The 25,489-nt window shown below is 37.5% G+C and overlaps 1 protein-coding gene across 10 annotated transcripts in view; it reads right to left on the bottom strand.

Annotated features, from left to right (window-relative positions):
* The window catches only part of LOC131349118 (adhesion G protein-coupled receptor L3-like), a 296,639-nt gene that overhangs the window by 167,717 nt on the left and 103,433 nt on the right, over positions 1-25,489 (bottom strand). For all 10 annotated transcript variants that reach the window (XM_058384515.1, XM_058384522.1, XM_058384514.1 and 7 more), the window contains exon 4: positions 2,214-2,427. In XM_058384515.1, coding sequence (XP_058240498.1) covers positions 2,214-2,427 — 214 coding nt within the window. The remainder of the gene's footprint in view (positions 1-2,213; positions 2,428-25,489) is intronic.

Here is a 25,489-nt window from a genome sequence, read left to right on the forward strand (position 1 = left end):
GGAGAGATAACTCAAGCGAAGCCAGTGCACGAGGACAGGTGGCCTGCGGCCCGGAAAACCAACCCGATTCCCAGCGGAGTAGGAATCCATGCTAGGTAGAGCAGTGCTGACAAATAAGAGCTATCAGATAAGCAAGTCTGTTCAAGTCAACTGAGAAAATTAAAAAAGATCCAGGTTTAAAGGTGGTCCAATTCATAGCTGGTTCAATTCTATAAAAAGCTAAATCTGTTCAAATGTAAACAAGTCACAAACGACTAGACAAGAGAAAAGAACCTGCGATTTAAAGGATGTTAAATCCGGCACGTGTCTCTACCCACATGCGTATGCGCCTTTTTCCAAATCCAGACAATGTCTGACAGAAGATCTCTCTCCCGCTATTCACTAGTGTAAAGCTCAGCTTTACCAACCCACAGGAGTTCTTTAGAAACGCTTTTCTTTGTGTGTGTGTGTGTGTGTGTGTGTGTGTGTATTTGGATAGTTCCTTCCTTGTCTTCTCTCTAATAGGCTTACACGGTGAGAAGGATCCTAGCAACAGCTGCGGCAGGCGTTAGAGTCCGGGGGCGCCGTTAGCCGATCTCGCGTGGCGTTAGTTCGCTTTTCATTCCCTCACATGCTAATGAAGCAACATGGTGAGCGTGGTTCACAAAAAAAAAAAAAAAAAAAATCCCTGCTCTGCTCACTCTGTAGTCAAGACATCATACGCACAGTCTTTAGCTACATATCAATAATGCAGTAGGAGTTTAGGGCTTGTATAATAGTCTCTCGCTTCGGTTTGGGAAACAGAAGAGGATATTTGTTGTTAGCGCTACTTGTTGGCTGTGGTGTTGTTTTTTTGTTGCTAAGCATTTGTAGGGTTTGACTCTTCCGGGTAGGTTTATATGGGAGTGTTTGTGCAGCAGCGGAACACACAAAGGATCAATTATCTCAAAACACACACACACACACACACACAGTCTCTGGCTGTAACCTGTATCTAAAGCCAAATGTCTGTCTTAGCAGGCTGGCTAGTGCTGTACAGAGCAACGCCAACATTCTGCATTCTTGTCGTCATTTGCTGTCTTTCTGCATCACCAGCTGTTGGACACACTTCTGTGACATAGTTGTGTGTGGTCAACCAAAAGAAACTTTAATTGCCTTTTACTTCTGGGCGGTTTTTACACATTATCCTTTGCAAAACATTGAGTAGAAATTTGTTGTTTCTGTATTCTATGCACCACATTCAAAAACCAAAACTGAATAATAATAATAATAATAATATTAAAAAAACATATTGGAAATGAAGAACTTTTGAGGAAACATGCATTCCATTTTATAATAATAATAATAATAAGCAAACATACATATTACTTAAAAATCCTGTCAGGTTAGCTTATAGTAAACACCTAGCTATCATTAGCAGTTCATGAATATTAGCATTAATGGTTATCATTTTTTGAATAGAGATAGCATTTATTAATCTTGTTAGGTTTGCAAGTTGGCTAGTGTTAGAAGTGAAGATTGTTAGCATTCATAAGAATGAGTTCTGTCAGAACTTCTGCTTATTGTCCAGCAAACTACCAAAACTAGCATTAAAAGTATATCAATGAGGTAAATTACATGGGGAAATGATATGAGAAATAAAGAATCTGACTAAAACCTAAAATCGAAATAATTACTAGCCGACAACCTCTTTTTGTTATGTATGTTGGACGTTAGCATCTCCGTGAACCTTCCTGTCATGCCAAAGCTTCTCAGCGCAAAATCTCTCACCCATGGAAACAACTGACCCATGCAACCAGATCCTAATCATTTCATTAGGCCACTTCCAGAAGTTTCCAAGTGCAACAGAGCAAGTTCACGATCCAAACCTCAGCTTCAATTTGAAAAATGGCTTAAAGCTGTAAAAAAGCGGGATTTCCGGATCTGATGACTGCGGGAAATCCAGAGTTAATCAATCAGCTTTTTTTTTTGCAATTCTTAGCTGGACAAATTGATCTGAATGGATACAGTAGGGTAGTGTGTATGCAGGGTTTGCTAGACATGTAATCCTAAGATTTTGTCCAGGATTAATGTAAAAGTGGGCCAGAATGTAGATCAATAAAGACTGTAATAATGATGATAATTAATAAATAATCACCGAGATTTTGCACCAGTTTGATAAGAATCAATGAAACCCATCTTAAGCCTCTACGAACAACTCCTACATTCTGACGTATAGCATAAACGTGTGGTACCTCTGGCTCATGATCTTGTAAGCATCTGGAAGGTAGCAACGCGTGTTCTCCATCTGCGCAGGGTCGGCGTCGCAGATCTTGTCGTCCGTGCGTCCGTAGTTGGCGCTCTCGATCATGATGACGTCCGTGCCGGGACAGCGTAGCTCGATGGGGTAACTCTCGCACGATAGCTCTCGTCGCACCACGGCCATGGGCACTGGGGCACGGCTAAACGCTGCACACACAAACACAGACCCAGAGTTACATTACTGCTATCACAGAAACCTCGAGTAGAAACAATTTAATGTATCCTACAACGGTGTTAGCTTAATAATGTTCATTTACATTAATGTTCCACTAAGTAAACCTACAAGAGATGTATCCTTTAGTGAGGCATGCATTATATCTTATTATATTATTCCTCCATTTAGTTTGTTTCCACACGTATAAAATGTTCAGTTACTTCCAGCACAGGTCAGTCCGTAGGGTGAATTTTTTAATCTTGTAGAAATCGTGAAGCTAAAGCATTTCTTGGTCTCTTAGCTAAAGAGAAAAAATGGTGTGCACCATAGTGACAAGTGTTTTTAACTTAAAACTGCAAATCAGTATGTGTGTGTTTTCTTAAGTGACTCCATTAGGAAGCAAGAAACCACTGAGAATCATTTTATTTTCTTTCCAAGTAGATATTTCAGTGTCACAGCAAGTTTCTCTTGGCCAAAATAACCAAGAAGCTAAGATAAAAATTCACTTGATAACCGCTACAATTAGCACCGAAATTGTGACAACAATTTAAAAATCCTGACAGAAATCCTGTCGTTAGCTTATCTTAACCAACTAGCTAACATTAGCTGTGAGAATGATAAAGCAAATTTGAACCAGACTTTACAATCCTGTCAGAAATTCTCTTTGTGTAGCTTATATTAGCAATTATTTGCATTTGTCTATATGATTTTAAAAATCATGTCAGAAATCCTGTCAGATTAGCTTGGGTTTTGCTTCAGATTAGCCAGAAAAGTACTTTTAATAGTAAAAAAAAAAAAAAAATAGTTATAAATCCTGTCAGAAATTTGCTTGGGTTAGCTTATATCAAACATCTACTTTACACTGTCACTGAAAACACTAGACAATTCTGAACATGACCTAAAAATCCTGTCAGAAATCCCGTTTGTTTGGTTTATATTAGCAGTGTGAATGATTATATAATTATTAGATACATATGCCTTCAGATATCCTGTCAGGTTAGCTTATGCTAACCATTTTTGTTGAAAATAAAAGATCATTTAATACTAAATAAATAAGTATTAGCAATGAATTATTGGCATTTATAAATTTCAGATATCTTGTTTAGGTTAATTTATGCTAACCATTTAGCTAGCATTATCAGTGACAATAATAGATATTTTAATACTAAAGAAATATGAGTTAAAAATCCTGTCAGAAATGTGGTTAGGTTAGCTTATATCAACAATCTAGCTAGCATGAACAACAAAAATGCTAGATAACGATTAACATGACTTAAAAATCCTGTCAGAAATTCTGTTTGTTTGGCTTGTATTAGCAATGAATTGTTAGCATTTATTTCATTTTTCTGACAGGATTTCTAACTCGTATTTATTTAGTATTAAAATATCATATTTTATATCTGATAATATTCACTGACAATGGTTAGCATAAGCTAACCTGACAGGATATTTGAAGCCATGTTACTATAATAATTCTATAATAATTCACGCTGCTAATATAAGCCAAACAAACAGGATTTCTGACAGGATTTTTAGGTCATGTTCACAATTGTCGAGCGTTTTCAGTGACAATGTAAAATAGACGTTTAATATCAACGATCTAGCGGACGTGAATAGCAAAAATGCTAGATAACGATTAACATGACTTCTGTCAGAAATCCTGTTTGTTTGGCTTATATTAGCAATGAATTATTAGCATTTATCAATACGACTTAAAATCTCCGTCAGGTTAGCTTACATGCTAACCATGTAACTAGCATTATCAGTGAAAATAATACATTTTAAAACTAAATAAATACGAGTTAGAAATCCTGTCTGAAATGTGCTTAGGTTAGCTTATATCAATAATCTAGCTAACATGAACAGCAAAAATGCTAGCTAACAATTAACATGGCTTAAATATGCTGTTAGAAATCCTGTCTGTTTGACTTATATTAGCAATGAATCGTTAGCATTTATAAATATGACTTCAAATATCCTAAGAATCCTGTCAGGTTAGCTTATGCTAACCGTTTAAGATGAGAATAAGACTTGTTTGATTTGTTTAGTTTTAGCATTATAGCATTTCTGTATCTCTATTCAGATGACTCAGAGATGCGCTGTAGCGTTTCTGCTTCCAAGTTAAAAGTGACAAATGTTTGTACCTTAAACCTTTGTGTGTGTGTGTGTGTGTGTGTGTGTTTTCCCCTAAGTGACTCCATTATAGCTATTACTGCTATGCCTATTTGTTTGTTGCTGGTGGTGTGTTGTTCCACAGACTGAAGGATGAGACGGAGCAGCAGTAGGAGACATGATTGAAAACACTTTCAAACTTTGAGGAGTTAATAGATTATTCACGTCAAAGCACGTTTTTTTCAAACTGCTCAAGATGAACAAATCGCATTCAGAGTTAATGTGTGTGTGTGTGTGTGTGTGTGTGTGTGTGTACTCTGCATCTGTTTGATTGTTTCAGTCCTTTAGTATTACAGTGTACATCTATCTGAGCAGTCTAATTTCCCACATGCAGCACAATCTATTCATTCTCATCTGTGGCTACAAGCAGCAGAAATCATTTCATTTTACACACACACACACACACACACACGCACACTTGTCTTACTATCGCTCTGAGGACCTTCCATTGACATAATTATCAATGTAGCTATGCATATCAATGCTATGCAAAATCTAAATCTAACCACAAACCTAACTTCAGTAACCAAAAGAAAATACTGTGACATTGAATATACATAAATAATAGCTGCATATATATTAAAAAACAGCCCCACCACATACACACAGGTGCCCAAAGACATCCACAGAGCCATATGCACTTTATTTATATACTATATTTATGGAAATAAGGGATAATGAGCTTCACAGAGGTACAGTGGTATTAATCACTGGTGTAAAGCTCTAAAAGATGGAATTAGTGTCTCTCCGTTTCACCAGACACTTAAACATCACCTTCAGCAAAGCACTCGAACGTACAAATTGGCTCTCGGCAGATAGAGCCGAAATTACAATTAAAAAACTGCAGTAAACTGACAACAAGCTCAGTGTACCATGAATGTGGTGAGAAAGCAAATGAGAGCGGTGTAACTTCAGAAAGCTCTCGTTTTCTCCTCCCCGTGTTCATCCTCACCAATCAATTGGCGCCTGTTAGTCTTTCATGGTGTGAACATCTACAGTTTGTTATGGATCGATATGCAACACTGAAAGAAAATATGTTCACAGACGCTGAAAAATTTCGATCACACCTTAGCTTGCAGATGCTCGCCTGGCTGGAAAAAGTCTTTCTGCGATTCGAGGCTGCATCTGGAAATCAAGATGCGATCAAACAAGCAAGCAATGGAGACACGGCTATGGGCTCCGGCAACAACGTTTAAAATCTCTGGCCATCATTTTGGCCACAGGTAGTTTCAAGCTTTAAGAAAAAATAAGTTAAAGAAAAATGAAATACAGGATACAACGGAGAAAAGTCTGAATATGACACTGCCATCCATCATACGGTCTCCACTATAATAGGTGTTGAACAATTCTGAGGTGGAGAAGGAAGGAAGGAAGGAAGGAAGGAAGGAAGGGAGGGAGGGAGGAAGGAAGGAAAAGGGGGAAAGAAAAATAGACAGAGAAAAAAGAGAGATAAGGAGAGATAAAGGGAGGGAGGGAGGGAGGGAGAAAGAAAGAAAGAAAGAAAGACAGAGACAGACAGACAGAGAAAAAAAAGATACATAGAAAGAGGCAGATAAAGAAAGAGAGAGAGAGAGAGAGACAGAAAGAAAGAAAGAAAGAAAGAAAGAAAGAAAGAAAGAAAGAAAGAAAGAAAGAAAGAAAGAAAGAAAGAAAGAAAGAAAGGAGGAAAAGGGGGGAAGAAAAATAGACAGAGAAAAAAAGAGAGATAGGGAGAGATAAAGGAGGGAAGGAATAATAATAATAATAATAATAATAATAATAATAATAATAATAATAATAATAATACTTTTAATACTGCACCTCTGTGATAAACTAATTAAACATAAATTAATAAAACAATACTAACAAAACCAGAAAAATAAAGGGGAAAAAAAGTTACATTAAAATGAAAAATATGTTTAAAAAAACAGCGGGTAAAAATATTAAAATTAAAAAATATATATATTTTTAAATTTTTTTTGGTTTTAGAAATATAGGTTTAGATGTCCAAAAAGATTTAAAAATCTAAAAATACATTATATATATTTTTAATATAATAATAATTATATATAATATAATATATATAATATATATTAATTTTTAAAATATTTTTAATTCTAAACTGTATGATGATCAGTAAACGTTTATCATTCATGTGCTACAAATAAGACCATATTACTAATGCAAAGCTTAAAAGATATATACATTGTTATACACGTGTCTGGAAAAATAAAAGTCACTTCCTTGAAAGGTTGGGAGACATGACATGCAGACCAACGTGTCTGTAAACATCGAATGTCTCAAGGTTTATGTCATCTCCACTGACCTGTGACCTCTGTATTGATCATTGATCTGGTCAAGCTACATGACCTTTACAACATATCCTGAGGGACACTATTAACAAAAATAAATAAATTAATTAATTAATTAAAAAAAAAAAAAGTCCAGAGGTCAAGAGAGAGGCTTTAAATGTCAAGGTCAAGATATCTGATATCTGTGTTTTTTTTACTAGTTAAATATACTTATTGACAAGTTGACATATTCAATACATTGAACTAACAAGCTACCTTTTAATATTGTGTCAAGATGATACAAAATAAATTATAATTTATTTCCTGGAAAAAAACAGATGATCAGTTTCCATCGTTAAAATCATTACTATGCAGGAGATATCGCTTCCTTGATTTATAATATATACGATATTACTTTTTACATAATAATAATAATAATAATAATAATAATAATAATAATAATAATAATAATAATAAGAGGAAGAAAAATAATTATTTAATTATTTAATTCATTCATTATTTTTTCATTTACACTAAAAATTCCCATTGACATCATTTTGTTTCTTCAGTTTCCTCTCAGTCATGGCACTTTGTAGAAAAATAATCAAAGCTCGGCATCCGTGCAGCATAAACCGCAGTGTAAAAAGTTTAATGTACATTTGCATAACACACTCATGTGCCATTGTATAGTCTATAGACGGCAATTTTCTCGCCTCACTGATTCAAAAATAGTCACAGTATTTATGAAGAGGCAGGTTGATTGCCTCTCTCTCTCTCCCTCTTTGTGTGTGTGTATAAGTGTGTGTGTGAAAGAGAGAGATGTATATATATAGAGAGAGAGACAAAAAGAGAAAGAGAGAGTAATCAGCTCCAGATTAGTGAGGTTTTTGGTCAGATTAAAGAGGTTCGAATAATTCGGGCTGAAGAAAATAGCTGGTCATTACAACTGTCGTCTCAACATTCAACTGTCCTCTTCTCTCCTCCCCTCACTCCATCCTCTTGCCCTTCCACCCTGAGACCAGGAGTGACATTTAAAAGTCATCAACACAATCTTATGGGCTCCACACACATACAGACACACACACACCAGCCCAAGGGCCTGGCCTTCATTATCTCACAGAAAAAAGGGAGAAAAACTGTCGAAATAAACGGCTGAGGGATTTAGCCTCCATCTCTTCTCTCTCTCTCTCTCTCTCTCTCTCTCTCTGTTTGTGCATGTTGAAAGATGGACCACAGAGGATTGATGGCTGTGTTTTAAGACTCTCTCTGCATTGTGACATGACTGACAGCCTCAGACAATAAGAGCGCAGGCCATCCGTTTGTTCCTTAACCGCTCGGTTCACAGAGTTTCCTCCCACACCTGAAATCCTTAAATACATTTGGGACTCTTTTTTTTTTTTAAATGTTTGCCAAGGGCTTTGTGCTTTTATCTTGTAAGCCATTTATTTATCCAGCTACTAAACATTTAAAAGATATTTACATACCTAAGAATCTGCTGGAAAAAAATTTTTAGTGGGTAAAAAAAAGGTTCTTACAAAAAGGTTCAAAACTATTTGACGTGTGTGTGTGTGTGTGTAAGCACACATAGGGCAGCTGCCTTAAGCCTCTTTTATACCCAGAACCCCGCGACATTATCAGCATGCTTTATACCTTATATGGTAATGCTGAAACTTTCCACTACTGACACTATTTTACTTGGAAATTTTATTTTGGTCTATTTTGCTATGGTCACTTTACTACGATTTTGACAGGAAGGAATTAGTGCTACATCTATAATGAACTCTGACCTGTACTATACAAAAGTTTTGGGACACCCCCATCTAAATCATTGAATTCAGGTGTTGATTTTTATTTTTTTTTAAGGGGTTCAGAGCATACTCTAATTCATCCCAAAGATGTTCTATCAGACTGAGGTCAGGACTCTGTGCAGGCCAGTCATGGACCTTGCTTTGTGCACTGGTGTGCAGTCATATTGGAACAGGAAGGGGTCATCCCCAAACTGTTCCCACAAAGTTGGGAGCATGAAATTGTCTAAAATGTCTTGGTATGATGAAGTGTTAAAAGTTACTTTTACTGGAACTAAGGCTGAGCCCAACAACACCTGAATTCAATGATTTGGAGGGGTGTCCCAAAACTTTTGGCAATATAGCGTATAAGTTGCTCAGGGGCTTTATTCCTCATATCGTCTCAGGGAGTTTTTCCTTGCCACCTTTACCTAATTACTTTCTAATTAGGGATCAATTTTAACTTACTTTTTAAACTTTACACAAGCAATTTTTATTCTTTATTTTTCTATTTCTGTAAAGCTTGTCCATGGTTAAAAGCACTATACAAACAAAACTACTATTTATTTTTTTTCATTAGTGTTAAATCTTTTGTATGTCTGGAAGTTTTAAGTCACTTCTATAGTAGGAACAAGGTTTTAGAAAACGTTCATCAACGTCATTTGAACCAAAAAGGAAATATGTAATATCAAACGTGAAATTGATGATTCAGTGCAGTTTTGCCAACTAATTGTCATATGTTTTTTATTTTTTAATTTGAACTAAAATTCAAATTTGTTATTTTTTTGTTATTATTATCTTGTTGTCATTATTGTTATTATTATTTTCTTATTTATTTTATTTCATTTATTTATTTATTTTAAATAAATCTCATAGCACAGTTTTCGGACTGTTATAAGCGTTTTTATTTATTTATTTATTTATTTATTTATTTATCAATCTGTTTAGTGTTTTAAGAGGAAAAATTACTATGCTGCTGAGTTACAAACTGTTTACAACATAAGTGATAGCAGGAACTAACTGGTGTTATGCATTCAAGACATTCAGAACGTAGTGCAGAGGAATAAAGAGCCTCAGGATGCACCTTCCTGTTATTAGAACTTGGGTCTGTTCAGGTCACAAACCTACATCTTTATTTTACTATAATTTATTTACCAGCACATTCCATCATGTTTCATTCTTTATTTACTTCAAGGAAACATATTTACTTTATAATGAACTAGTGGCAGCTATTTTTGATTCTTCAGAACACGACTACATTCAATCCTTAGCTCTGTGTTGTTTTGTAGCTCTGTGTTGTTATATATAGCACTGGGTCCTGGAGAAACGTTGTCTCATTTCACTGTATACTGCATCAGCTATATATGGTTGAAATGGCATTAAAAGCTTATTGACCTGACTAGGCTAGTAACAAAACTAACTTCAGAGTGCTAGCTAGCTACGCAAGCTGGGAGATCAGGTTACATCAGCTTATTTTACCCACAGAATCTAAGCTTTAAGTTTAAGTTGTTTTATTTGGTCACATACACATTACTGCACAGTGAAATTCTTTCAGGGTTTGGGTCAGAGCGCAAGGTCAGCCACGATGCAGAGCCCCTGGAGCAGGGTAGGTTCGGGGCCTTACTCAAGGGCCCAACGGTGGCAGCTTGGCAGTGCTGTGGTTTGAACCCTGCTCTTCCAATTCAATGACCCATAGCCTTAAGCACTTGAGCAACCATTGAGAAAGAGCTTTTTACTCAGAATTATGTAAAAGAAATGCCAGATGATCCAATCAACACATAAATTTAGAATGACAGATAACTGTGATAAGTGTTTTGTACTCTCTTCATTGGAAGCTCCGCCCCTTTCCATTCATTTCACTTTAGTATCACTTTGGCTGATGATCTCATCTCAACTCGATTTTCCTTCACTCCTTGCTTTCTGTTGAGGTTAAGGGAGAATGTTTTGCATACATTAATGTGAAATACTTGACCAAGAAGAAGTATATACAGCAGTTAAATGTTAAATGTTAAATGTTATTTGTTTCTGTTTGTGCTTCAGAGAAGCAGGAGTAATTGCTTCAAACATTAGACAAGCTACATATTGAAAATTCCCGTCTTCAAGGCTACCGATTATTCCTCGTCAGAGAAGAACATACCGCCCTCAAATTTGGCTAACCCTTAGAATAAGACAGGATTTATTTTAAAAGCTCTCCAAGCATGTTGCCTATCAAGGGAGCAGCCTAATGACTGAAGCCAGGGTTTCCATCATATTGTAGAGTTTAGGCTCGAAGCAAAAAAATATAAATATAATACACAGTGGAATCCTTGCATAAAAAACACACACACACACAAAACTCAACCCTTCATTGTACTGTAAAGTCATTATTTTCCAAAAATCAGGCCGTTGAACAGATTTGTAACCTGAGACCGCTTTTGCATGAGGACCACCATGGGGAGAAGTTTTAAATTTTTAAGGCGACATATTGTAAAGCTGTCAAATTAAATCAAATCCTAGACGAGGGTGAAATACGTTCAGCCAGTATTATAACTCTTCTCTTTTCTGTCTCTCTAACTGGCCACAGGAGTCCGTATGAAATAGTGCACTGGATTTAAGTTCTCTCAGGCAATATTAAACATATGGAAGCCATATCTGACTCGTCATCCCCTGCATAGAATAGGTTTCTCATTTCTGCTCTCCCCTCCCATTTTTTTTTTGTTTTTAATATATAGCTTTCAGATTGATAAAACAGACACAGTATATGTGTATGTGTGTGTGTAAGAGAGAGAGAGACAGTTTAAGCTCATCACAGAGAGATGGTTAAATGCCGTCTCAGTGTTCCGCAACGAACAGACAGTGAGCGAGTGTGTGGATTTGTATGACGAGTGCATAAGACGATTTAAGCTCATCAGACAGACATGGTAAACAGTGTCTTTACCTCTTATCACCAGCTTCACGCTGTTTTGTAGAGACAAGTGTGTGAGCAAGAGCTGTGTGTTTGTGTGTATTAGGTGTGGGTAAGCCAGTTAAAGCTCAGCAGACGGGAATGATAAACACCGTCTTTACCCCCTCGCTGCTGCGCTCACAGTGTCCTGCAGAGGTGCTGATTAATTAAGGCATGAATCAAAGCGTCCTGATTACACAGAAAAGCCGGTCGCAGAACCTTCTCAGAGCTTTACGGTCCACCAGTCATTTATACCACTCTTTTTTGGGGGGGATTTCTGTATAATCTTAAGCTCTTTGCCTAAGATTAGCAAGTGGCAAGCTTTGTTGTTGTAGAGACCGCAATCAAACTGCAATGTGGTTGACTTCTAGCTAAATAATATATATATATATATATATATATATATATATATATATATATATATATATATATATATACACTATATTGCCAAAAGTATTCGCTCACCCATCCAAATAATGAGATTTAGGTGTTCCAATCACTTCCATGGCCACAGGTGTATAAAATCAAGCACCTAGGCATGCAGACTGTTTTTACAAACATTTGTGAAAGAATGGGTCGCTCTCAGGAGCTCAGTGAATTCCAGAGTGGAACTGTGATAGGATGCCATCTGTGCAACAAATCCAGTCGTGAAATTTCCTCGCTCCTAAATATTCCACAGTCAACTGTCAGCTGTATTATAAGAACGTGGAAGTGTTTGGGAACGACAGCAACTCAGCCACGAAGTGGTAGGCCACGTAAACTGACGGAGCGCGGTCAGCAGATGCTGAGGCGCATAGTGCGAACTTTCTGCAGAGTCGATCGCTGCAGACCTCCAAACTTCATGTGGCCTTCAGATTAGCTCAAGAACAGTGCACAGAGAGCTTCATGGAATGGGTTTCCATGGCCGAGCAGCTGCATCCAAGCCATACATCACCAAGGGCAATGCAAAGCGTCGGATGCAGTGGTGTAAAGCACGCCACCACTGGACTCTAGAGCAGTGGAGACGCGTTCTCTGGAGTGACGAATCGCGCTTCTCCATCTGGCAGTCTGATGGACGAGTCTGGGTTTGGCGGTTGCCAGGAGAACGGTACTTGTCTGACTGCATTGTGCCAAGTGTAAAGTTTGGTGGAGGGGGGATTATGGTGTGGGGTTGTTTTTCAGGAGCTGGGCTTGGCCCCTTAGTTCCAGTGAAAGGAACTCTGAATGCTTCAGCATACCAAGACATTTTGGACAATTCCATGCTCCCAACTTTGTGGGAACAGTTTGGAGCTGGCCCCTTCCTCTTCCAACATGACTGTGCACCAGTGCACAAAGCAAGGTCCATAAAGACATGGATGACAGAGTCTGGTGTGGATGAACTTGACTGGCCTGCACAGAGTCCTGACCTCAACCCAATAGAACACCTTTGGGATGAATTAGAGCGGAGACTGAGACCCAGGCCTTCTCGTCCAACATCAGTGTGTGACCTCACAAATGCGCTTCTGGAAGAATGGTCAAAAATTCCCATAAACACACTCCTAAACCTTGTGGACAGCCTTCCCAGAAGAGTTGAAGCTGTTATAGCTGCAAAGGGTGGACCGACGTCATATTGAACCCTATGGATTAGGAATGGGATGTCACTTAAGTTCATATGCGAGTCAAGGCAGGTGAGCGAATACTTTTGGCAATATAGTGTATATATAAGCCTATGTTTTAGGCTTCATGCTAGTCAGAAAACTAGCAATGTACAGCCACCATCAAAGCACCAACAATCATTGCTAGTTCTTCCTAGCTTTGCTTTCTTAGTAACGTCTCTTTACTGTTCTGGAAGAAAGAGAAAAAAAAACGTCAGACCAAAGCAATTGTTTGTTTTGTTGCTTTACTGCTTTGCACAGAATTTAAATAAAATCTCAATTCTATTTACCTCCCCTACTTCAAGGTTTCCAGCGTAATGGCTGCTGTTTACGGATGTTTTGTTCTTATAGCTACAAGCTTCTGTTTTCGTTTCAGTGTTTTGTTTGTCGGTCATTAACAGCATCTCGTTTTTGCGCTAGTTTCAATACTTGGTCTTTGTGTGTTCTTTCTTCTCACCATGTATACTACTAATAGTGTGTTATTAGTTGGTATTTTATTTATATATATTTATTATTAAAAACCTTCATGCACTTGTATCCTAGTTTCCCATATTTCTTGAACTGGATTTTTAAGTTCAAATGTGAAAATAGCTGAAATGGTGGCTCTCTCTTTCGTAGGAAATTAAGTCGCTTTGTTTCTTGCAAGTGTGAACGGAGCGTATTGGGAAACTGAACAGCTCATGAGGTTTGGGGTAGTTAGGAGTTCTCTGAGAAGGAAACACCCGATTATTAGAATTTACAGAAATGACTAACCTTAACTAGAAAACCTTGGGAACAAACACACTCAGAAAGCAAAACGGATCCTCTTTGAAAGGCCTAGTACTTGGGAAAAAAACTAGCCAGATTCAATAAACAAGAACGTTGCATCTTAATTAATAAATATCAGAGTCACATATTGGTGATGATGTGTTACAGCTTTAGCAAGTGAAATAAATCGGAAATAAAATTCATCCTTCCAAAAACTCTTCAGTTTCTCCCGAACCTAAATAACCTTAAAAACCTGCTATAATCATTAGTAGTGACAATCATAATCATAATTAGTTGTATATGTATTTGCCCCATGCCCTAAATAAAAGACTTTTATTAATATCATAGCACTTTCCTTAACCTCTTCGTAACTTGAAAATTGATCAAATCTGTTATTTTATATCTATTATCTGACAAAATATACCTTATATTAGTTTATATCAGTTACACGGCATGGCATGAGCTCTATCCTTAAGTAAAGCTTATTTCCTTGTGAAATCCAAGTATCCTACTAAAAGATTCAAGTGGAAGTCAAGGCCATGGCAGGTCACGAAGGTGGAATCCGTAATCAAATCGAGAAACCGAGGAACGAGATGGAAAACCAGGAACGAGAAAGCAAACAACATGGGACACGGAACAGGTGAGTACAATCAGTAACATACTGACAGAAATGAAATACTGTGTCAAAATAAACACTAGGCAATGTGCTGAATCGGAATCTCTGCCAATAAATAGAAATGTATCCCAATTTATTCTAAATTTAATTTTATTTAGCGCTCTTTTTCTGGTTTCTTAAACATTCGAGTCTGCCTTTTTCGACGTGAATACATTTTCTCGACATTCTTTCCAGCACACCAAAAAAAAAAAAAATGCATGTTTGACCCTTGTTAATCAATCTCCTCTGATTGGTTATTTAACTGGACCCTCGAGCTGAGAGACGCTAATCAGCCTCTATTGACTGGAACCAAAAAAAAAACCTCCCCAACTCGTCTGGAAACACAGACAGAGTGAGAAGGGTTGATATTTTGGTTCCCTTGATTGCTGAAAGCAGAGTGACAGGACTCTCACACTTGACTGATAGCTTCTGATGGCTTGACCAATGAACCAACTAAGCTAATTAGCTTCAATCTGTCCGCTGAACTAGCTCTGCACTCGTGCCCTCTCTGCCTTGCACAGGCTATTTGTTTTCCTTCCGCAATTCCGGCATTGACATTTCTGAACATCGCGGCTGGCCACCGGAGTGAGAGTAACCTTCGAGGCAAGAGAACGTGTTCGTCTCTCCTGTCAGTCAGAAGAAGCGAGAGGGAAATTAGCTTAGCGTGTTGGGAAATTAGCCACCAGCATAGTGTGTGAATAGAGATGCATGAACAGTGTGTGAATAATAATTTAACCACTCCGGGTAGCACCTTGGTTTTTGCTAACTTACAAATACACATTTCTTGCTAGGAGGAAGAAAAGCGGCTAAATTTGCTCTGACAGGAAACCATTAGAAGTCTGTCTTTGTGCTAGCGCAGCTAAAACTCAAGAAGTTTTAAAAATGAGGTAACCCTCTGGTCAGGGCCAAACAAGGAAACTTGACTAATTAAAGAATTTTTTTTTTTTTCTGATGAAATTCCAAGCAAGAATTACTTTAAAGATTTATCATTTATTCGTAATATATGTGGAGGTCTAGGAAAAGTATTCACTTAATGAAACGCTGACATTTTCTATAGAAAACTTTTCTCTTTTTCACCACAACTTGAGTCTGGTTAAGCCCAAAAATGGAAAGGGAGAAAAGATTACAAATTGGTTTTAATTTATTAGACAAACTGACCTGATTAGCTTTAGTTTTGAATCTGTTTAGCTACAACATATACATTGTTTGAAGTGTGCATATCTGAGAAATAGCACTTAGCTAGCAATGCTTTAGACATCTTTAGGAAGTGGCTCCTTACATAATCTGATGTCATGAAGATACCCGAGGCAAGAATTATTTATAAATGAAAATATATTAATGTCATTTTGTTGAAATATATATATCGCTGGTTCTCAAAATTCCGACGTCAAAATATGTTCTAGGTAGAACTGCAACATGTGATGGGTTTTCCCAGGCAGCCACACATTTTTTTACTGTTTATATAGGAATTTGAGTGAGACTGGATTTAATGTATTGTTATTTTGGATAGGATTGAGCAGGTTTTTTCATAAATCAATTAACACAATCTCATAACCCTGGTGTTCCAGTAGCTGCAGTCATGTATGTGTGTGTATGGATTGAGGGGGTATTGGCAGTGGTCACTCCAGCACTGTTTGGCAATTTCCCCCTCTTTTTATCTTCCTTTTTCATCTCTCTCTCTCTCTCTCTCTCTGGCATTTCTCCTTCAGCACCTTTTACCTCCACAGTGCTTCAGGAATGTTATCAGCCAAAACTAACACCAAGGCACACACACACACACACACTAAGTGAGTCTGGCTTGACTTTTAACTTCCTTGGATGGTGCTCAAAATTTAATTGAGGTCGTCTAAACAAGATACGACGGAGAGAGAAAAAGAAAAGCATTTCCGCTCTCACACGCCACATTCATATCACTCCAAATTTAGCTCTCACACATCAAACACACATCGGGGACCGGTATGTGAAATATCCATAGCAAACAGGGGTGTGATTACATATTAACACAATGGTGTACCACAATATTCAATATGAATTCCACAAATCCTCTTGGGAATTTGTCAGATTTTCCAGTTATATCAAGCGTTTGAAACTTGATAGCACAGCTGTCCATTTTGGAGCATGGGGTGCTGCTGTTTAGAAATTTAGAACTAAAATATAAATGCAAATGGAATGTCTTAGTAAATGTAAGCTTGCTGAATGGCAGTATGTAGAAAATAGTGCAATACTTTTAGAGTTTAACAGCACTGTGTTAATCACCTAAACAATATTGTCTAGAGTTTAAGCTGATAGCATAAACAATCAACTATAAACAACAACAAAGTTTATAGGTTTAGTTGGTAGAGTAAACAATATAGTTTAAGTTGACAATAAAAAACAATACAGTCTCGACTGTCTAAGTTGACAAAGTAAACAACGTGGTTTGTAGTTTAAGTTGAAAATGTAAACAATATAGTCTAAGTTGATAATATAAACAAAATAGTCTGTAGTTTAAACTGATAGTGTAAACAATGTTGTCTGTAGTTTAAGTTGACAATGTAAACAATATAGTCTAATTTAAGTTGACAGTGTAAACAATGTAGTCTGTAGATTAAGATAGTAGCGTAAACAATACAGTTGAAAGGTTTAGTTGATAAACAATATAGTGTAAGTTGAAAATGCAAACAAAATAGTCTGTAGTTTAAACTGATAATGTAAACAATGTTATCTGTAGTTTAAGTTGACAATGTAAACAATATATTCTACAATTGATTAAAGTTGTTAGGGTAAACAACACAGTCTGTAGTTTAAGATGACAGCATAAACAATATAGTCTGAGTTGACAATGTAAACAAAATAGTCAAAATGATAGTGTAAACAATAAAGTATATCTAACGAAGTCTTATCACGTTTATACTTTTAGTTGATAGTATAAAAAATAGTTGATAAGTTTAGTTGATAATATACTGTAGTCAATCTTTTTTGTTGATGGTGTAAACAAAAGAGTCAATCATTTTAGTTGCTAGGGTTAACAGTATAGTCGTTAATTTTAGTTGATAACGTAAACAATATGGTTGATAGTTTAGCTGATATTGTAGTTTTGCTAGTTGTTACAGCACTGCTGTTAACCTATTTGGCTTTCATTGTCTATTTGTAAAATGTTTATTACGTTATATATTATTTAGGGCACAATCCAAATTAAACAGACAGTCATGTCGGCTTTAAGTTGGATCATGTGAAAGAAATGTGAGTTAAAATGCGATAAGAAACGATTTATATTGTTGGTAAATAAATTGTAGGTAAGTAAATAAATAAAAATAAATTAGAAACATGAAACTAATTCATTTTCAAAAATCAAATCAAAATTGAAAATGTGACGTTGCCACTTGGGGGGAGGTGGAGGGGGATAAAAAAGATTAAGAAACTTTTGCAAGTTGTTACATCTGGTCAATTGCTACTGGACATTTCTGTATGACTGAATTTGAGTTTGCCGGTAGAGATATTTGTGACAGGCAGAGATTAATCCGTGCAATGGTGCTTGAACGATCGATGGTGTACACCACTTTCAAACAGTTGTATGCTTGGGTTAGCATGGTCCCTGGGCAAGAACGGTAACCCAATAAAGCTGTACTTAGGTCTGGGATAGCTCATGTAGTGGTGGAAAAAACATGGAGGACGGTGGGTAATTTGCCACATGTGGAAACATGCTAAAAGCTCCTGTCAATTCCCACTACTTCGGATGTTGCTGCTGGTCAGTTGCTATTGGACATTTCTGTTTGTGTTTCCAATTAGTCTGAAAAAGCTCCAGAAGCCTGCTCTCTAGCCTGTAGGGATGAACACAAAGCAGAGTGCTGTGACTGACAAGCCTCTCCTGGCAGATCTAACTCCTCCCGCTGATATTTTTAACCAGCCCCTCATCCGGCGGTTACAAAGCCGTGATTTGATACCAATTACAGCTCAAAACCCCTCATATTTACTTACATAATACAGACCAGAAATTAGCAATACATGCAAATTAAATGTGATTTCATGCATAATCATAGCTTCTTTGTCTCAGTGAGCATCCAGCAGCATGATTCCAGGGCCGGTATGCAAATTCATGTGGCTGTCACTTTACTCGAGTGCTGCCAACAAACTAATCTGACCCATTTATAAAACAAAGGCTGGAAAATAGAACTTCCATTTCATCTATTTATCCTACAGAGAATTGGAAATAGTGAAGGAGGGAAGAGGTGTTAGGGGCTAAACTGACACAACATTGATATTTTTTTTTTAAGTTGTAAACAAGATTTTTGGTGTTCTGGTCATAAATGATTTATTTCACACTATTTTTTGTAGATTTTTCCTGCCACTGCATGCTAGAAATCTATGTATCTGTATTATAATTAGTTATTAACAGCATACATTCAAAACAGAACTTCCATTTCATCTATTTATCCTACAGAGAAGTGGAAATAGTGAAGGAGGGAAGAGGTGTTAGGGGCTAAACTGACACAACATTGATATTTTTTTTTTAGGTTGTAAACAAGATTTTTGGTGTTCTGGTCATAAATGATTTATTTCACACTATTTTTTGTAGATTTTTCCTGCCACTGCATGCTAGAAATCTATTTATCTGTATTAGAATTAATTATTAACGGCATACATTCACGCCATGTCTTTGTGACAGCACTGCAATCCTGCTATCATTCCCCAGTGATATGTTCCCTAATCGTACAGGGTGATATTAGGATCTTGGGAAGACACCAAAAAAAAAAACAAAGTAGGACTTGAGGGCTTAAAGGCTACATTAAAAATGCATTATCTTTAATTATTCTTCAGAAACTTTACTGAATCAGTTGACAGAACATCTGAAATCTCCAGGAAAAAAACAGTACTCTTCAATTTTCTCCACTCTACTGTAGTGTCCATCAAAAACAAGATTGTTTGACCACAGTTGCGCTCTACCCAAGCAACCAAATTAGGTAATATTATTTTCTGGCGCCACAAAAATGCTCTGCACATAAAAACAAGCCTCAGCAGGCACTCAGATCAAAACCATCCAGGTAGCAATCTGTTTTGGGGTCAGTGTTGGGCTAATATCCGCCATTCCTTGGAAAAACACAGTCTGTATTTTTGCACATTTGGCCAGTGTTGGGCCACAGACTTCCAGCCACATTTAAATCCACTTTGCCAGGTTGCTAGGGTTGGAAAGAGTGGCTGGGTTGTCATGAAAAGTGTGTCTTCTTCAATAATTGAGCCAGTGTTGGCACAATGTTGTAAAGAGAAGGCCAAGATAGCGGCCCAAAACAGATGATGTATCAACAACATTTTGCTACCTGGGCAAGCTCGGCTCACACTTGGTACCTGTTGCTATGTAAATCAAGATTATAAAAAAATGGAGGACGGATTCATCGTATTCTTCCAAGTATCATAACCTGGTTATGGTTTACACCTTTAGTAACAGCAGAAAAGGGTCCAGAAGTCCTTTGTTTTCTATGACAATTGGCAAAAGGTGGTCAGTTTAGCTAGATAGCTCATTCTGCTACAAATTCTTGATCATAATTAGCAAATACACTGCAGTTTTCAGCTTATTCTGACTAACAGGCAGTGACTAAGGTGGTAAAATGAGTGGCTTTGCAAACCTTTAGCAGATAACTATGCAGTTCATGGACCCCCAGGGATATTATTGCAAGGAAAAGATCACATGCCACTACCAATCACGTTGAGATAAAGAGTAGACCTAACACAATGTATTTAGAGTCTAGATTTCTGATAGAAGCTAGCATACAAGATTTTAGTTTGTGTATAAATGGCATAAATGAAGTAAAGTTATTAACTGAAGCTTCATACTACAGTTACTAGTTCTGACTAGTTAACTTTGCCTAGTTGTAAATAATTACTTCACAACAAATGGTGTAAAAAATCAAAATTAGCTGAAAAATCCTTATAGCATATTCAAGACTACAGTATACATGGCTAGCTAGCAATCCATTAACATGTACGTTTAGCTTGAGAGCATTGTACAGATGGATTATTTTACACACAGTTGATTTGTTTCATTTTAAATATAGCTAGTACATGATAATGATAAGTACAAGCTAATGATAGCTGTGCTTTTGGTTACAGTTAGTGTGTTTGGCGAGCACTAATACATAACACATAATAGATAGAAAGTACATGGACATGATGCTAACCTTGGTGCTAAGCTGCTCAGGGCAGCTAGCAATGTGACTGAAGGGCAAACGAAAAAATAATAATACATGGTTTTAGGTCATTTTAGAATAAAAATCAATTATTAAATCATTCATTAAGGAGTAATGAAGCCTTCCACGGTATCAATTTGTGAATTTTGTGGTACGATTTACCTCAGAATTTACACCAAAACTATATTCTGAGGTAAATTTGCCTCATCACGCGCCCATTTTGTCACACCGTCTGACTGGGAATTGATCATTTTCACAAGTCTAAAGTGTCATCCGTTTCTGCTTCATGTTTTCCTGCTAATATTTCAAATGAGATCAAGGATCCAGCCTGACGTCTCTCTGTGACTCAGCATTACAGAAACAAGCTGTACCACTGTCACACAAACAACAAACAACAAACAACAAACAGACAAGAAAGCTAAACTCCCACTCGTCGCCCCGGCAGATTTTTCTCTCTCTGTCTGTCTCACTTTGAAGCCGAGTGTGTGTGTATTGTCTTGTGGTGAACAGATCTTTGGGACACAAACACTTCCCTATGGCCAATACTGCAGCGAGAGGAGTAAGATAGAGAAAGAGAATAGAGAGTGAGAAAAGAAGCCATTTTACTTCAAAATAAAAATGTGATTTTGATGGGAAAATATATTAAAGCAGGGATGCTGTTACAGGAAAACAAGCTGCAAAGTTGACTCTCAAACGATAGCAATTACGTTTTACATTAATTGAAGGAGAATCTATGAATAGTTACGTTCAGTTACATGTATAGTTATAGTAGTAATCTATAGTTATATGCTCATCTTTAGCATTGAATGTTTTTGTCATGCCACACCCCACAGCGGAGGTTAATATGAAGCTCATATAAAAGTAGACACTCACGGCTTTAAGAATTTCTACTTTTTTTGAGCTTACTAGGGACAAAATGTTCATAGAAAAGGGCCAAAAAACCAAAAATGTTTCTATCTTCAAAGTAAATGCTGATATCAACCCCATTCCTGCTTTCTGATATCCCCTAAGTGCTTGTTCATAAGCAGCTAAAATTTGTAGGTGGTATCTTCAACCACTAAAATGTGATAAAATGTGAGTGTAATATTATCCCACACACACACACACACACACACACACACACGTCTCACACTGAAAGCCAGCAGAGTCCTGACTCATTTTCTATCAGACTTGAGACAGCTATAAAATAATTCATTTATACTGAATGAAAATGTCCGAAAAGTGGGAATGTTTGGGGCACTGGTGAGTGAAAATATAAATTCGAACCCTAGATAATTTAGTACTTATGAAGGCATTCTGGACAAGCGACAGACACCGATTTCAGTCCTTCAGTAGGGAATGCACACCTGTACCTTGTCTCCTGTCTGACACAGTCCTGCTTTTGTAGCGTTTATCTCAGATCTCTCTCTCTCTCTCTCTCTCTCTCTCTCTCTCTCTCTCTGAGTCACACACACACACACACACACCTCCCTCTACAGTACTGTAGTTCCATCTCCATTTTTTCCCCTTTCTATCTCTCTCACACACACACGCACATTTGCATCCCTTCTGTTTTCCGAAAGATACAGAAAAGAAAAAAAGAAAAGAAAAAAAAAGAGCTATAGTCGCAGGGAGCCGGAGAAGGTCGGACCATTTCCTCCACCGTGGTTCTTCTTTTCCCCCCGGCTGTATTAATGAGGAGATGAATGAGGTACAGACGTTCACCTGCAGGCAGCATGAAACAGTTTCCTTTTGTCTGAAGCAATGCTGGATTCCACAAGATACTGTCTCAGTCCCCCCACCCCCCACCCCTCTCTTACTCCCCCCTCTCTGTCTCTCTCCCCCTCACTCCCATCTCTCTCTACAAACTCTGATCTCTGTCTCACCCCTCCCACTCTCTCTCTCTCTCTCCCTCCACTCCCTCACTCTCTCTCTCTCTCTCTCTCTCCCTCTCTCTCTCTCTCTCCCTCTATCCCCCACACCCTCTCCCTCTCTCTCTCTCTCTCTCTCTCTCTCTCCCTCCACTCCCCCTCTCCCCAGTCTTTCTCCCTCCACCCCCCCCCTCCTCAGACTCATTTCCTATAACAGCAGCTCTGATCGTAATTCCAGCTGCAAGGAATGCGCTCATTCAAATACGTTATTGTATCTATAGTAACTGCTCTCACACAGAGAACTGTATTGCTGTTGTCGTGTCACAAACAAATTAAAAACTGTATTAAAATGTTGATATGATTACGTTTTTCCCCCCTTTTTTAGAAGGAGTCTCCAGTGTCAGCACTGAGAGCTAAAGCTGTAACTTTATACAAGACAGTAAAGTACTATAAGGACTGGATAAAGACTGGATGACTAGAAAATGGTTCACTTAAGGGGCAGGAATAGTAACCTTCTTTCTTTTCACATATAAGATATTGCATTAATAGTTTTAATATCTTGTCTTGAGATTTGAGTATCTATCTATCTATCTATCTATCTATCTATCTATCTATCTATCTATCTATCTATCTATCTATCTATCTATCTATCTATCTATCATTTTGTGGATTGATCTCATCATATATATATGTATAAATATATATGTTAATACTAGATCTATCAAAAAAATTCATAAAAGCTACCTTGGAAAAAAAGAGAAACTTGTTTTGTTGACATTCCACAAAGGAATTAGAAAGGGATAAAAATGATGTAAAAAAAATTATAAAAGAAAACAATATTTCACTGACAATAAAGAAAAGAAAAGCATAATACCTACAGATGGTAATTTTCTGTTCCGTTAGCATGATTTATAACAATCAAACACATTCTCTATCTTCCCCCACTTCACTCTTTTTCTTTCATTTTAAATCTCTTTCCATCCATCGATCCAGACTCTTTCCCTCATCCCCAACTCGGCTATCCACCCACTGAGACTACACCACTAATTATCAAAGAAATCCACCTTAACGTCCAAACGCCATGCTGAGTGCTGCTACTCGCATCTGACAGCAACAAAACCCAGAAGGAACAACAATCAATTCCAACAGAGCCACCAATCTGAGGTGTGTGTGTGTGTGTGTGTGCACACGTGTTGTGTGAGTGTCTTTATGCATGTGTGTGTATGTATGTATACATGTATGTATATGTGTCTGTGAGTGTGTGTGCGGGTGTGTGTGTGAGAGACGTGTCTCTGGGAGCGTATGTGTGAGCAAGTGTGTATTTGTATGTGTCTCAGTTTGTGTGTGTTTGTGCTTGTGTGTTTGTATGTCTACATGTACTGCATGTGTGTGTGTGTGTGAGATATTGTGTATAAGTGTGTTAATCTGTGTGTGTGTGTGTATGGGAGTGTGTCTGTGTGAGCCTGTGTGTGTGTGCATGTGTTCGTGTGTATATGTGTGAACGTCTTTATGTATGTGTCTGTGCGCATGTGTGTATGTATGCATGTATAAATATATATATATATATATATATATATATGTGTGTGTGTGTGAGTGTGTGTGGGCAGGATTAGGAAAGGGTCAGGCGTGTATGTGTGCGAGTGTGTGTGTGTGTATGTGTGTTTGTATGTGTCTAAATGTGTGTGCAAGTATATATGTGTCTGATTTTTAGTGTGTGTGTGTGGGCAGGGTTAGGAAGGGTCAGGCATGTATGTGTGTGAGTGTATGTGTCCTGAATGTGTGTGCGAGTGTGTGTCTGTCTGTCTGTCTGTCTGTGTGGAAGTGTCTGTGCACATGTTTGTGTGTATGTATATATGTATGTATGTGTGTGTGTGGGCAGGATTAGGAAAGGGTCAGGCGTGTATGTGTGTGAGCATGTATGTGTGTTTGTATGTGTCTGTGTGTGAATCTGTGTGTGTGTGGGCATGGTTTGGAAGGGTCAGGCATGTATGTAAGTGTGTGAGTGTATGTGTCTGAATGTGTGTGCGAGTGTGTGTTTGTATGTGTCTGATTTTCAGTGTGTGTGTGTGTGTGTGTGTCTGTGTGTGTGGGCAGGGTTAGGAAAGGGTCAGGCTTGGAGTATCAGCTAAATTAGCCGAGGTAACAAACGAAGCAAAGAAGAGCATTGGAAAGCTGATAAATGCTTAATCCTCTCCACTCCTCATACAGCGCATTGTTCTGCAGCTGAAAAGCTTTATTGTTCTGCACAAGAGCTGATCGACTTTATTCAGGGGGAAAGGGTTTCCGTCGCCAGTTAGCTAAAGACATTTAATCATTTAAACGCCGCAATCACGATAATCCTTAAATTACACAAACACAACATGGGACTCAAATGAGCAGGTATGTGTTGTATACACACTCTAACACACACACACACACACACACTCACCCATTAACACAAAGATGAGTGGATTAGTTTGATACTGACACTCGTTCCACTTTTCCAGATTTCATTTAAACTGCATTTGTAAAAAGAAAATCAGCCGAAGCATGTTTTCTTCTCTAACACATGGGGTCCAGCTTAAGAAAGCTTCATGATTAACAGATCAGCTGAATTTTTGGGTTTGCTGCCAATCATGGATTTGGATCTGTATTTCAGTAATTTTGGTTCAACTTCAAGAAACAGGTTTATTTGAACTCTGTATTACTCTGAAGGGAACAAAGAATAAAAAGAAAAGGAAAAAAAAGAAAACAAAAAATAAAAAAATTATTAAAATACAAAAAAATGTGTATATATATAATATATTATATTATATATATATATATACACTATATTGCCAAAAGTATTCGCTCACCTGCCTTGACTCGCATATGAACTTAAGTGACATCCCATTCCTAATC

The sequence above is a fragment of the Hemibagrus wyckioides genome, linkage group LG29 (genome assembly GCF_019097595.1).
Source record: "Hemibagrus wyckioides isolate EC202008001 linkage group LG29, SWU_Hwy_1.0, whole genome shotgun sequence".
Lineage (NCBI taxonomy): Eukaryota > Metazoa > Chordata > Actinopteri > Siluriformes > Bagridae > Hemibagrus > Hemibagrus wyckioides.